The following is a 15,928-nucleotide window of genomic DNA, read 5'->3' as shown; positions in this document are numbered from 1 at the left end:
TGTGTGTGTGTGTACACATATACACAGTATTTATTTATTTATTTTTAACGCAGTGGTAACAGATCGGTACTCTACATCGGCTGACACGCAAATTCAGGAATCGTACTGGGAAGGAGAAAATGGTATTAGAACATTTGTAGTTCCTACTAGGGAGCCAACCAGACAGGGAAGTGATTTAGTCCACTTGGGCAGGATGTATTTCCACAGTATCAGAGATTGAAGTGGTTTATTGTAAGGAAGCACCTGTGTGAGATAAATATGTAACTGTATTGGTCCCAAGGGAAATAATGGCATGGCAGTAGCAAAGAATATATTGGTACCGCAAATAGAGCCTATTCAAACAAATGTTAGATGTTGATTATTTAATACAAAATCTCAGATTGAATTAGATTGTGAATGCTGTTTACAGACGATGTGCATGGTGTTTTCTTGTCATTCGCTCTCGTGATTTTGAGATTTAAAGAGCTTTGTGTCCAAGTGTTAGTTTGGCAGATTGTCATCACAAGCAGGGCAAACACTCCTGCTTCATCATTAACAATGGCACAACCCCAGGATCACAGCTCATTGCATTTTAAAGAGGCTCCCACTTATTCTGTTGGAAATTTGTTTAACCATCCAGGGTCTCAGAGTTTGAGGGCAACTTTGTCACATTTGCAGCATTTGCTGACAAAGCTCAAAGAAGGCCAGCTGGTCGGTGCATTACACAGAGCTGCATCAGCCAGGCCAGTGATTAAGATGTTGTTGGTCCCAGCAGAGAGGCACAATGATGATTAACCTTGAATCTCAGTCGTTTCCAATGAATCCGTTCATGTTTATGAATATCTTTTTGTAATTTTAAATCTTGACAATGGTTGTACAAAACGTACTAACCCTCCCACCAAGTAAAGACAATATTAATGTGAACTATTTTCAAGTGGACAGTTTGGCTCTCAGCCAGGTTCAGGGCACAGCATGTACAGAATTACTATGAGCAATGCTGAGAATTTGCAATTGAGATCAGTTGAAGGGTATATTAACAGGGGAACAGTGAGCAGATGTGCAAGCAACTGACAGTTATTCTTGTAGGTATTAAGTATGGGAGCCCAACTGCCACTGGGAAGATAACCTTCACATGAGGAGAAGTGCCCCTCAGTGGCACATTATGGGGGATAATGTCCATTCCAGATGGGAAGGTGTTTGGTGCTAGGCCGTTCCCTGTTTATAAATGAGTTATACTATGTAAAGAGTGTCATTAGAGGAGCACATATAACACAGTGAAGACATCTTCATAAATAAATGCAGGACCCCATATTGGAAAAACAATCAAGGGAGACTGAAAGTTACACAAAACCATGATGGGTGCTTGGTTGGACGTTAAACTATAATAAAGAGTCATTTCAAGCCATGCATGAATTTGAATAATTACAAAAAGGGATTCTTAGTGAAACCGTTTCCTTTTGAAGGACTCTCTTGATGAGAATCAAGAAACAGTGTATCTGCAGAAACAAACCTCCATGATTGGAACAGATTGTTCTTTTAACCTCAGTAAACTGAGTGTGAGAGTTTGATTATCGAGTTTTTTGCACATACAGAGGGAAATGACATGAAAGTACTTCTCCAAAAATGGGGGTTCTCCTCTGTCTATTGTGGGCTAGAATAATTGGTCACCCATCAATAAGTTTGTCATTTTTCAAGAGCATCGCAGGACAATGCTGAGACGCTCCTCTTAGATGCAGAGTCCTCCTTTGGCACGTGCCAATTTTAGTCGTTTTAGTTCTGCCCTATTTCTTCTCGTTTCTGCTAAATGCTCTTGAAAATAAATCAGGACTTTGTCACTGATCAATGGAGATGGATATTGAAGGAGACGGAGCAGGAATGTTAGGCCTTCTTGGCAGTCGAGGCATGTGAGCGCATGGCAGTTCTGCCTCTCCAATCATCTGTGGAGAGTTGTGGGAGCCTGGACGGCCATGGTGGGCAGGGTAATAAGCAGGATGAATGACTAAACGGTCTCCGCAGCTTCATTCAGCCGTCTCATTAGAGTCGACGGTGAGAGGACCATTAGTGATGCCCCTACAGTCATTGCCACTGAGCCCAGCAGGCCCCCCAATTTCATCCACAAGACGTACCTCCGTTAGATCAGCCCTCTCACACCGGCTCCACACTTGTGACTATCTCACTTCCCAAACCTGCAAGTCTTTCTAGACTTAACTAGCTAATTTGTTGCTGCTGTTTTTTTTTTTTTCATGGCTTCAAAAGCATTGCCAGCTCTGACAGTAACTTTGATGGATGCTAATTCGTTTGCACTGATCATCCCTGTAATTAGCCACGGTGATTGGTCGTCGTTGAATGAAATGTGAACTACATCTCCATCCACCACCAACCCCTCTGTAGACTAGATATCTAATTTGGGAGATGCCTTCAGGGGACAATATTACTCTGAGGCCTATGCAAATCAACACATTACAGTGTGCAGAGTATCTGTTGCCAAATACAGGTGTACAGGTGTTTGTGATTTATTAAATTTAGCCAAAGATTTAATCCCTGCAGCTTATCTTTTAATTAAATTCTAGCTCACTTAATGAATTGGCCTATGATTTGATTAAGCGCAGAGCAGCTGTGGCTCCCAGTTTCACCACTTCAGGAAAACCAGAGATTGGCATTGAAGCCAGCCCATAAAGCCTGGGTCTCAAAAACCCTGCTGTCAGATATGGAAAGATAAATAGCTACATAATGGGCACAACTGAGCCAGATATGATTTGTTTCCATTATTTTAGACTGACGGCATCTTTATGAACACTGGCAGACAGTAACGGTAAATGGGTAGGAAATTGAGAGCTGCTTACTTCCATAGAGGAAACTGTTTTGTTCATTAAGAGCCAAAGGTGTTATTTAAATGAGAACATATGCAAATAACGACCTTCAGTCCCGGGGCTGTACAGTACTGGTGCTACTACACATGAGCCTGGTTTGCATTTAATCTCAGTGGAAGACACTTTTTGGACAGTGGTGGAATGTAACTATGTACATTTACATTTCTTTAAGTACTATATACTTATTTACAAATTTGAGGTACTTGTATTTTTCTTGAGTCTTTTCTTCTTTTCTACTTCTACTCCGCTACATTTCAGAGAGAAATATTCTACTTTTCACTCCACTACATTCATCTGACATCTTTAGCTACTTTACAAATTAGGATGGGGGCTTTTCACACAAAACACAAGTATTTTATAAAATAATTTTTTTTATTATAAACTAAACCGCCCTACAGTACTTACATAAGTACAGCTGAGAGGATCCGTTGGTGAATCGATTAGACGACGGACAGAAAAGGATTTGGCGAGAGGCCATTTTCCTGAATTGTGTACTTTTATTTTTAATACTTTATGTACATTTTCCTGATGATACTAACCTACTTTTACTTAAGTAACATTTTCAACGCAGGACTTTTACTTGCAGCAGAGTGTTTTTGCAGTGTGGTGTAAGTATTTTTACTGAAGTAAAGGATGTGAAGACTTCTTCCACGATGCCTGTCTCTTTCTCTCCGATATGTCTAGCCTGTATCTGAGGAGTTCCAAAATGGTGAGGGCTTCGGGTACATCGTTGCATTTCGTGCCAACGGAACCAGAGGCTGGAAGGAGAAGATGGTGACTTCAGCGGACTCTACTACGTACAAATACAGAGACGAGACCTTCCCTCCTCTTACCCCGTTTGAAGTGAAGGTGGGAGTGTACAACAATAAGGGGGACGGGCCGTTCAGCAGAGTTGTCATCATCCACTCTGCAGAGGGGGGTGAGTTCATATTCGTGCTTGCGTTGATTCTGTAAGTACAGAGGGAATGTTTTTCCGTATTTTATGATTGTCACCATTTTGACCACAGAGCCGAGGGACGCACCGTCTGATGTGAAGGCGTACAGCATTTCTTCATCAGAAATTCGGGTCACATGGAAACCGCCCAATCCTGGCCCCGGGAGACCAAGAGGATATGAGGTGCTTGGGAATGGTTTGCTTGTTCGCAAACAATGACTAATGACTAATTGATTAATCGATTCGTTTTCAACTAATAAATTAGCCAAGTACTTTGATAAAAGATTTGTCTTTTTTACAAAAAAAAGTAAAGAATTCTCTGATGACAGTGACTATCTTCTAGTTTCGTCTTCCCTCTGGGACAGTAAACTGAATATCTTTGAGTTGTGGATAAAGCAAGAGATTTGAGAACGTCATCTTGGGCTTTTTGGGAAACACTGACCCACATTTTTCACCATTTTTGGCATTTTATGAACCAAACAACTAATCCATTAATAATAAGATAAACTGATGGATGGATTAATTAATAACCATTTAATGATGCCCTAGTGCACACATGTACATTTACGCACAGTATCTGACATGTTGCACAAGCGTGTGTACTGTGTTCTTTGTGCACGGAGTTAGTGATTCATTTGTGTTAACAGGTCAGCTACTGGAAAGACATGGAGCAGGAAGAGTCGGGGAAGAAACAAAGAACTGTGAAAAACGAAACGTCAATGGTGTTGACAGGACTAGAAGGCAACAGTCTGTATCTCATCAGTGTAAAAGGCTACAACAGCATCGGCCAGGGTCCTGCCACTGCTGCTGTCACAGCCAACACCAGGAAGGCCCGTGAGTACAGCACTGACTCTAATCACGTCATACTACATATGGAATACAGGCTGCCTGTTCAGTTCCCTCTCTATTCCCTTGTAAAACGGGAAGTAATTGACCTAGTTGGTTAAAACTGTGTTTAAAAGTCGGTTTGACTTTGCACCCAGAGTGTTGCGTTCTCTTCTCAGCTCCCGCTCAGCCGCCAACCAACCTCATGTGGATCCAGGAGGGCAACAACGTGTCTTTAAACTGGGACCCAGTGAAGGCTACAGACAATGAATCAGATGTCATCGGGTACATGGTAATGATCAGTCTCTAAAGTCACGTTTCTTCAATTTCACAACTTAAAGACACATAAAAACATTCATGCAAAGACAATAGATTTGCTTACTGAGAGGAGCCACTGGTTCCAAAAGTATTTTTTATCACTTTAAATAGAAACACAGGATTCAACTAGATCATTTAATAATGCTTTATGTTTATGTTATGACCTTTTAGTTTTAATTGTTATTTTGTTTCTGAGAAGTCATGCTTTTACTGTCGAGGTGGTATGACAACAAGCTCTAAATGCTACAGCAGCCACCGTTTTAGCCAGTGAGAGTAGCAAATCAGAACTGAAGCATTTCAGAACCTGTCATCATCACAGTTGGAAACAAAATATCACACAACGGTTTATCAAGTGTCTAACTTTCATCCAGAATCCATTCGGTAGACAAATATAAACTGTTGAATATATCATAAGGCTACCCTGAAGTATAAACCATAGCTTCAGCCAGTTATCAGCATACAACAAAATGAAGCTCTGTGATTGGACATTTTAACTGAAATGCCATTTCTTCATCTTCTTCTTTATGTCTCTACTAACATTAGCATGCACATAGTCTTGTAACTTTGACTTAGTGTTCAAAGAACCAGATATTTAGTTGTCTAAAGTTGTCTTTGCATAAAATAAACCTGGACACCAGAAATAACTCCTCAGTTTTAGCTACTCTATGATGTCTGATATTATTAGGGCCCAAAAAATATTCTGACTTAAATGTTGAGAAAAAAGGCAGATAATTCTGACTTTAAACTCGGAACTCAAATACATTTTTCCACATGTGGCCCTAACCCTCTTCCATAAGTATGACTGTAATGCATGAAAAGCTAAAGTGGTGATGTCCTCCAGGTGTTGCTCAAACAGGAGGGCCGAGGCCACAACCAGGTGACCAGAACCATCAACCCTTCCACCATGCTATCACTGCCAGAGGGGGGCACCTACATCATCGAGGTGCGCGCCCTCAGCGAAGGGGGAGCTGGAGAGCTCAGCTCCCAGGTCCGAGTGGTCACCTCCTCTGGTAAGACCCAGGCTGCGCCTCTTTTTGTAGCAATCTTATGTTCTTCCCTTAATTGAGTCACGGCAGCTGTTGTGCGAGCCAAGTTTTCTTTGGCTAATACTCTTTTAATTACATCGCCCACACAAACCTTCCTACTCTCGCACAGCCAATTAACTTCAAAGCAACTGGCCGAACAGAAAGTTTGCTCTTCTTTCTTCCGTCCTTCGTTTCCTTCACTGTCCTTTTTTCTTAAGCTAAAACAACATAAGGACTATTTTATCTCAGCTCCAAACACATTGAGACCAATTCATTCAAAGGATCAATGGAGTTATTAAGCATTTCAAATTAATATAGTTCTGGCATTTGTTTTAGCAGCTTTGTTCTCATCAGTAACGATGCTGTCTCAAATCATGCACTTCTGTTCTTACGCTTGCTATTTTGAGTAGGTAGATACTATATCAAGGCTGATTCCAATACTGATTATTAGTAGTAAATGATAACCAATATTTGGAACCAATATGCATTTACAGTAAAATGAACGTCACAAACTCCAACACAAAACTTTGTTTAAATGCTTTAAGCCATTAATTGATCAATTAGAAACTTTAAACATTAATATCCCTTAACAGATCAGTGGGGGGGACCTTAAGTCAAACTCAGTGGTGAGGCAGAGGGACAGACACAGAGCTGTAGCCGAGCCAAAGTAGTGGACTTTTTAATTCATTTACTTTATCAGTTATCAGGCAAATAAAACGCTGATAGACAGTCTGCCGTGATGCTGCACTCAGCGATTGGCTGATACTTTTGTTTGAGCAAACAAAAACCTATTCCGTGCTCAATAAATGTATTTGCATGCTTGCTATAATACATATTAACGTGCAATAATAACCCCTCTCAAGCAGTTTACTCATGCGCCCTCTCAAAAACTCTCTCCGCGCGCAGGTAGACCCTGCTGCGCTCCGGTCAGGTGTCTGCTCTCTGTGCACAGAGTGCGCAGGATGGCTAACAGACAGAGAACATGTGTATGCATGAAATGTATGCACTGCACAAGTAAATACACATTGTACACAGTGTACTTAATGTAAGTGTACTAAACAGAAGTATTCAAATTGAGACACACTAAAACTCTCACACCCCCCCCCCCCTATTCTCTCAGGTGTTCGAGCAAAAAGCAACCAGTGCTCAGTGCACGGCCTGCCACAGAGCCTAACATGGACAGCACTGCTCCTGGTTCTTCTGGTGCCTTCAGCTTCCTGGTGACGCCACTGTGCCATCCTCATTTCCATGGAGGGAGCCACCAGTCTTTTGCTCCCTTGTTCCCTCAGACTGCCTGCCTGCTTTGGCCTTCCCCATCCCAAAGGGGCCCGAGGCCTGCCAAAGGGGGGTTGAGTCTGCCAGTTATCATGCGGCTCTTCAGAGTTCATCCTTCCCTGTTTCGTTTGAGGCCCAGGACATTTGATTTGCACAGTTCTTTCCAACATCACGGTAGTGTTGACTGTAGTGTACATTGTGTGGAAAGATTTTGATTCATCATTTAATCACGTGTTCCTCTCATTGACTGGCATCTAACCACTTCCAGACGGCTCCTACAGCTCTGGGGCTCTACAGAGCATGAACAATTCCTTGAAAGCTGCTGTGGTAGTAATACAGGGATCAGCCGGCCTGTTTCTTTTCATTACTTATCTGCATCAATTTACCCCTTGGCTGCCTAACAAGCAATGCAGCAGAAGCTCAGTAGAGATAAGTGCATTGTTTTCTTATTCACACATTGAGGAGAAAAAAAGTTTTTTATGGAACCAAGAATCTTACTATTTCCAGACTTGCTTTTTGTACATTGTGTTACCTTTAGAGAAAAACACAGTGGTGTGTGTCAGCTATGTCAAACTCTCTGTTTTTTGGTAGTGATTCAGCAATGCTTGGTGATACAGTTTGTTGACTGCTGGATGTATGGAGATAGGAAACAGGTTCTTTCCTGTAGTGCCCGAACACGTCGGTTAGACGAAGACAACCCTCGGTGTCAGTGCAAATAAATGTCATGTATATTTTTTAAATGGTTGTTGTTTGTACTTTCTAACATTTAGAAAATCGATATTTCTGACAACACTAACACATACCAATTACTTTCATTATCAATCAATCTTCTGATTATTTTATAACGAGCCGAATCATTATTTTGTCAATACATTTCTTCTCATAGCCCAAGGTGACATCATCAGATGCCTGGCACCGTCGGACCAACAGCCCAGGATCCAAAGACATCCCTTTACATTCAAATAAAATTAAGAAAATATTACATTTTCCACATTTGAGAAGGAGACAATGTTTGGTGTTTTTACTTTAGTTTGGAGTAATCTTATATTCTTAATTTAAGAGTGTTAATCATTGTTTTTTATATCATTTTTGGTCCTGGTGTTAATAAGTAGTTGTATTCCTTTGTGTATCTACTTTTTAGTTTTCTTCAGAGTCTAAATTTTACTCTGTGAAGCATTTCGGACTGCATGCTTGCAGGAAAAGTGCTATGTTTAAATAAAAGTGAGTTGCGTTAGCGTAACGATTATTGGATAATGAAAATTGTTCATCTAATTGTCAAATCCGCTTCAGCATCTAAAATCTATCCAAGTTCACCGTGACACTTTGGTCCTATATGTCGTCTGTAATAGTTTGTCACTGGTCTGTCAGACAGTTGTGCACTTTTAGAAGCCTTTCCCAAGTCGTATGTACAGTTTGGGATGATTGAATTCCACACATGTGGCATCAGAGGCCACGAAACTTTCTGTGATAAAAGCACCACAGCAGAGCCAAACGGGGCAGTATCAGGAGTATCTGTCCCTCCTCTCAGGCTCCTCTTCGCCTCGGCTGCACTAAAAGCTTATCTTTCACTGGGCACAGATCCAAATGAATTTGCCCCGAGTGTAATTAATGTTAGAATGGAGATCTGTAGTCCTAAACCCCGCTTGCTTGAGCAGACCTTCTGCTTGCTCCGCCTCCAGCTCCCTGGACTCTCCATCAGAGTCAGGCTAACCTGGCTCCCTGACTCGGGTTCAGACAAGGCTACTAGCTCAACCCAAAGAGATAGGACCACACAGCCAAACAGAGGACGGACACTGCTCCGAGCTGTATCTATCCACGGATACTCCTCTTCTTTCAAACCTCTCTGTTTTGGTTACATTCGGAGGGGGGGGGGCCCGGGAGGTCGCTCTCCTCTTTCTAACTTGTACATCATTTCTGTCTGTAGTGCAAAGCATTAAGCTGTTTAATGTGGATGGAGGGGTCTTGCGCTGCTTTTAGCGTGTTCAATGATGCCGGCTCAAACACATATCTCCACACAAGTGCTAATGTACCGACCTTTAATTATTCATGCAGCACCTGTCTGTGTTGGTGCATCTGATTTATGATAATGGATTATGTATCCTGCAAGGGGACCTATTTGCTTCAGAGAGCCAGAAGGTATAGTGTCAGCAATTAAAACATGAACTCCCCCTAGGTTATTGTTTGTGTGTGCGTGTGTGCGTGCATGTGCGCTGGGTATACTGTAGTTTTTAGTTACTATATGTTATGTTAGATGTTTGAAGGCTAGTGCATTCTGCTGGAGAGCAACAAAAAGTCTGTTTTACAGTTTAGATTACCTGATATTCAAGGAAATTGTACAATACAAATACATCGAGATCTTTATGAAGCTGAGTCACTGTTTGCATTGAAATGTTATTTTTAATGAAAATAACAGTGTGGTAAGGTGGTCCTATTTACTGTCAGCATCTGCTTTTAAAGGGGAAATAGTCTCATCTGCAGGGGCGGAGCCAGATGTTGGGGGGCTCTGCCCAAACCTAGAGGTTGTCTTGGAGCATGCTCCATTTACGGCAGGTACATGCACTATTTTACAAGCCATATCACGATGGAATGACAACAAAATTGTACTTCATTTGGGGAAAACATGATAGTTGCCAAGGGAAGTAATCGTCCTGTAGAGCCTACATCCTGTTTAGTATCTAACTGTTCTCCAACTATCTTCATCATTCTGAAACCAGAACACAATAACCTGACACCTAAAAAGAGTTAATTATATACATTTCACAGAATGAGCTGCGAGATTTCCCCAGTAATAGAACTTTTGCTTTGTTAATTTGCCGCTGAGGGGAAATGAGACAAAAACGAAGTTGTATTAAAAACCTAAAAAATAAGGGCCTTTTAGAAAAACATTCCGAAGCCTCAGAATCCCCCCCCCCCCCCCCCCCCCCCTCTCGCACCGCTCCTGCACATCCGTATAAACTTTAGGTTTTAGGCTGCTTTTAGGACCACAGGAACAAAAGTAGAAGGTCAAACGCATACATACTTTATCTATAATCTAATGCTGTTGCAATACGTATAATTTTTGGAGTTTGCATTTAGACAACGATGGTCGACTTGGGGCACAGCCTTTGTACATGCTTAGGTTTCTCCTCTCTTTCCTGCTCATTTTTAAACCGAAACCTTATACACCAAAAGAAACCTTCAAATATGACATCCCAGAAATATCAATTGTTACTACTTTTGTCTTCATTCATCCACAAATGTCCTTTAGCCTTCTAAAAGTATTAAACCGTCTCGGTGGCATTGTTGTTGAAGGCTTGGCTCCGTGATTGAGAGCTGAGCTGTGACTCTGCTTTTCAGGCGGGTCACAGTTTAATACTCATCCTGAAATTGCCAGAAGAGCAGGACCCTCCGACAGACGCTGCTGCTGCAGTACGAGCCAAACTGCAATATCATAGTCACACCTGGGATTTTCTCTCTTGTATTTGATATTTCTGTTTACACAAGAACTGAGTTACATCTGTACAACTGTTACATCACACCTTTGGAATACAGTTGTAGTATAGTTTAACAGCTGATACTTTAAGTGACACTAAAGTGATGAAATTCAATGTGAGATATTTTTTTGTGAATTTCAATCAAGGCAGTGATTTGTCCAATTATCACCAAATAAGGAAGCTGGGGATTAAACTGACAAAATGTTTGCGAATGGTGTAAAAAGGTGTGTGTGTGTGTGTGTGTGTGTGTGTGTGTGTGTGTGTGTGTGTGTGTGTGTGTGTGTGTGTGTGTGTGTGTGTGTGTGTGTGTGTGTGTGTGTGTGTGTGTGTGTGTGTGTGTGTGTGTGTGTGTGTGTGTGTGTGTGTGTGTGTGTTTGAGTCCTTAGGAATTGTCTTTTTAGGACCAAAACATAATTGTGGTTTCACACAAACTCCCTGTTGTCTGCCTATTGTCTCAATGAGCTTTAATTAAGTGTTCCAATTTCATAATTGTCTGTCTATGTATGTCTGGAAATTAGTCTCATAGTATAATTGTGTGTTGTAAAACCTGCGGTAATGAACCGTTCTCCATCTAAGGTCATTTTCTGAGCTTTTGAGTTATTTCCTCTCTTTGCAGTGCTACAAGACATTCTGGGTTCTTTGGTAGATAAAAATAGAACTGATAGGACATGTGATACAGCTAGCTAATTTGTGTTTGCTGTAGGAGGTTCCTGTGATGTTTGGAGTTTCGGCCTGTTGGTCCCCGCCGGCAGTGGCAGGCATGGCAGAGAATGAGAATTAGGGAAGAGGGCCATGTTCTGTTGAAGACTGTGAACAGAGGGATTAAAGGAGCAGCTTTGCGGAGAGAGTCAACATCCAGCATTGTATTGCTCCAGTCCAGTAATTATCAAAGTTATAATTGAAGTTGTCATTTGACCTCTAAACCCAGCTGTACTGTCAGGATCCACAGTGCACAATGTGTTGTCCTGTCCATTCCTTGCGTACTGGTTAAAGTCCTCTCATTGTCCCTCCACAGCGGATTCATCAGACTCTTATTCTTCCTTTGGGCTTCACTAGTTCTACGATATCCGTTACTTACTATCAGCCGCTCCAGCCAATACTTTGATCAAGATTTTAAGATGTCTTGACAATTACTGTTCAGTTTGTTTTATGTATTTATGGTCCGTGGCCAGATATTACAACAGACTCCCTAAAAGTAAAAGAACAAAACAAGGAAAAGTTCAAATAGGACTCACGGTAAAACAATGATAACGTCAACATGTTACATTAGAAAATAATGCAGAGTGTGGATTCCAAAAGACTGTAAAGTGTCTTTGAGTGTTGCATATAAATAAAATGCATTGTTTTAATTATTATTATTATAAAATGACATAACATTACAACAGTATGTGAAGTAATCTACAGGACCACATTAAGCAGCATTAAGAGAAGCACGCAGGCGGACCATGTGACGCTTGGGAATTACTCTGAGAGTGCTGCACACGCAACCAGACCTCCGTGGACATCACGTGCAGGTACAGTCACACGAGACACACGAGACACTGTGACGGCCTCTGTGTGATCCAGTGAGGTCACTCTGCGGGAGGGATACCTCACTGGTATTAATTATCTTTGTCTTGAGTCAATGACAGATCTGGTGCAGCTGGGAGCTGTGGGGGGGGGGGGGTGTTAAGCTCCACCTGGTCAGACTCAATCATGGCCCGATCACCTCGACTGCCACATCTTGTTTTTGGTTTATTTAAGTTATAGAGACACACATTAGTTTATTTTTTGGGTAAATTAATCATTTTTTTATCATTTACGCTGCCTCGTTCGGCACTGATTTTCATTGAGAACTCAATGACTAAATAATGTTAATGTGGATATTCCTAATCCCAAATCCTAATGTTTTTGTGAATCCCCCGCCCACACCAAGGAAATTCTAAAGTCTAAAGATTGTCTGGGATTAAAATGGTGCATTGAAGCTCCCCAGAGGACAGTCCGGTTTCAGTTGAGGTGGGTTTTGACCTGTAATGGTCTGGTTCTCTAGCTCCACATTTACTTACATATTTTGAATGTTTGTATTTATTTTGGGCTCTTTAAGAAAGTATTTTGCGGAACTGGTTTTAGACATCTGTTGTTTCTTTGCAATGCTTTAGATATCTTTGAAAGCAAAGAAAGCCCTGCATCATTTAATCTTGATGATGTGCTACAGTTTAAACATATTTGCATGCAACAGAGCCATGCAGCATTTCAAGCTAAACTAAACACACACTAGTTGCAGAACTTCATTATATTTTTCCAGAATAAATGCTCTTGCCTGTGTGATAGCAGATGGTGTACTGTACTATTAGAGGGGAACATCTTAAGAAACACCAGCTAATTCAATATGCTGTGAAGCTGCTCTCATAAGAAATTAAAAGTAAAAGTGCCCTGCTGCGTAGCCTCATTAGGGATGCACATTTAAGAGTAAATCTGAAAAGAAAAAAGACAAATCTAGTTGATTAAACTTCTCAACCCTTTAAGATTAGGCTTTTTGTTATTCTACTCCCAGACTTTGACAAATATAATACTGAAATGTAGGAATTGAATGCATTGTACAGCTCTATTTCTGTTGCTCTGACATAGTCTTGACCCAACAGCAAACACTAAAAGCCTCAAAGCTTATTGGGAGCTTGAGGACTTGCAAAATGTTTGGCCCTTGCTGAACCACATGATGTCCAACTGCATATATTTCTAAAATGGTGGGGTGTGGAATGCTAATTAAACAAAGGAAAACGTCAAGATTTCCAGTGCATGTGTAAATCCTGTCAGGAAGTAAAAGTCACATGAGGTAAGTGTTGCATACAGATGTTGGAATTAAGCCAATCCCTGCAGATTGGTGAAGGTGGTGATTCTATCAGGAGATCCAAGCAATTTTTGTCCAGACCCATTGTTAGAGGAAATAGAATGGGGTAGATTTGTAAATCTGGCGATGATCTAAGTGTGATGTGTATACAGCAGGAGGAGGAGGGCTGCATGAGGAGATTTAAAGGCCAAGTTACAAAGCAATAGGCTCAGTGCCAACCTCTCCCAAGCGTTTAATCTCCACAGTTAATCTAATTTCACAGTCAGTATTGCATCATGTAGATAACCATAAAGGTATATGAAGGTTGACCAACATTTCCCTCCATGGTGGCTCGAGAGAAAGTCACAGAAATCCTGATGGAAGCATGCATGTGCAAAAGAAATGTCTGCTGCAGTAGATAGAACACTGAGCCGTTGGTGGTGCTGGTCTATCAGACAGCGTTGGTGACGCAGTCAGATGTTCAGTAGTCTATGTCCACCACCGTCCACTTCCGGGATCGCCCGTTGCCGCTGGAAATTCTGCTGGGTGTCCTTAATTTTGTGTATTTCCGTTACCTTCCAGACTCCTAGCTAGACTATCTGTCCATCGTGAGTTTTCGGGACTCTGTGCAGTGCTTTGTGCCGCCTATGGTCCCTCTGATGAAAGAATTATGAAAGCCTGGGTCAAAAAGACGTTTTATGTGTTTATACGCATGACAAAACAAATGTAGATTTGACATGTCCACTACACTGGACTACATGCGCTTAAGCACTCGACATACACAGTGTAAACTCAATGGAAGAATGAATCAAGTTGAGTTTTATCATAGATCCATGAACAATTATTTAATTTTATGCTTTGAAAAGCACTTAACCATACTTCCACATACTTTACCATTCTCTAGCTCTATTGGTCACAGCCGTAAAGTTCTAAAAGGAACAGACCTTGTGAGTCTCCATACTTCTTTAAGGATGCAGGACTGGTATTACAAGGTCATTTTCAGCAACAGGAATTGTTGTGGCAATCTGGCTTAATTAAAGAATTCCTCTTTAGAGTAGCCTGAAAAAGAGTAAAATATGGCTTTAATTAACAACCTGATAAAGATTCCAAATATAGCTTTAATTGGACTTTTAAGCAGTCTCTGCATCACTGAACATCTACATCTCCAAAACGTCTCTACCTCTCCAAACATGACTTTCTCTCAAATAAACCTCAGTATATGCTCAGTTTATCAATCCTAGGCTATATGAGAGCTGGCATAGCATCCAGGTTACTGCATGCAGATGTATGTGGTCCTCCGTGTACATGCAGCGTCGTGGCATCTGGTTTTGACCTGGGTGAGCTTGGGCCAGTGATTTCCTGGGCTGAACCAGACCTCACTTTGGTCACTGTTCTGCGCTTTACTGGAGGTGGGGTCCCACTCAGTCCTCCTCTTATGGTTTGCTGGAGGGAGCCAGCATTTATCAGTGCACGGGCTACAGAAGCTTTGAAGAGGAGGAGATTCATCTTTTCCAATTCAGACATCAGAAGAAGAGCCGGGCATTGACAACGGTCCCCTCCACTTGGATTGTTTCTACCTCTGTGTGGATACATTGACACACACTGGTCAACAAGATCCACCCCAACCAGGGCCACCAAGAAGAGTCTTTGGACCCTGATCATCATTTTTTCTTTCTTGAGCCATCTGCTGGCCACGTCTTCCAGGGACTGGTCGGCACAAGCTGACGCCATGTGGAGGACTGAACTGTCAAGCCAACGTGTGACAGTGATGTTTCCGTGTGTGCTGACAACAGAGCAAGACCCGTTCAGCTACCATGATACATGCTAGTGTCTAATGTTTAGCTTGCCCACTTGTCACATACTAATGTTTTACATATAAGCACTGTGGGGATCTGCCACGTTAAGGAACCTGTGGTTTTGGTTCAGACACGCCCACCCTGCGTGCCTCAGTAGGCCTTATAACCACTGCACAGGTCTCTGTTATGTTGCTGCTGAAGTCACCATGCTCTGATGGTTCATAGTTTCTATTTTCGACTCTGTTTGTTTTCTGGTATGTTTCTTTGTCTTTCAGCTGGATGACAGTGAAACAAATACTGACCCGACTTTCATGAAACTATGTGAGAGTGAAGCATGTCCATTGATGTCATATCTGAACCAAAGTGTTGGGCAGACAGACTCACAAGCATTGCCATCCTGAGACTCAAGCTAACGTTGGTTTAAGTTTAAGAGCTGAATGACATTTAACTTTCCCCAACAGAAAAGGCAACACATTTTTTATTGAAGTTCTAAGTCCAAAGCTCAGATGTCACCTACGTTGTTTCTTAAATGGTAAAGAAAGCTAACCTTTACATCTTCAACAGAACAGAAACACAAGTGAATCAACAGACTGTCACATGCATGCCTTCTTGACATGTCTATCACCA

The 15,928-nt window shown here is 41.6% G+C and overlaps 1 protein-coding gene across 4 annotated transcripts in view; it reads left to right on the top strand.

The window, feature by feature from the left end:
• cntn5 (contactin 5) overlaps positions 1-8,459 on the top strand; it is a 111,568-nt gene extending 103,109 nt beyond the window's left edge. For all 4 annotated transcript variants that reach the window (XM_034867147.1, XM_034867146.1, XM_034867148.1 and 1 more), the window contains 6 exons: positions 3,534-3,768; positions 3,857-3,966; positions 4,431-4,617; positions 4,788-4,900; positions 5,768-5,936; positions 7,072-8,459. In XM_034867147.1, coding sequence (XP_034723038.1) covers positions 3,534-3,768; positions 3,857-3,966; positions 4,431-4,617; positions 4,788-4,900; positions 5,768-5,936; positions 7,072-7,175 — 918 coding nt within the window. In that variant the 3' untranslated portion in view covers positions 7,176-8,459. The remainder of the gene's footprint in view (positions 1-3,533; positions 3,769-3,856; positions 3,967-4,430; positions 4,618-4,787; positions 4,901-5,767; positions 5,937-7,071) is intronic.
• The last annotated feature ends 7,469 nt before the right edge of the window (positions 8,460-15,928 follow it).

This window comes from Etheostoma cragini, chromosome 3 (genome assembly GCF_013103735.1).
Source record: "Etheostoma cragini isolate CJK2018 chromosome 3, CSU_Ecrag_1.0, whole genome shotgun sequence".
Classification (NCBI taxonomy): domain Eukaryota; kingdom Metazoa; phylum Chordata; class Actinopteri; order Perciformes; family Percidae; genus Etheostoma; species Etheostoma cragini.
The sequence above is the reverse complement of the archived record's forward strand: the minus strand, read 5'-3'. Positions and strand labels throughout refer to the sequence as shown.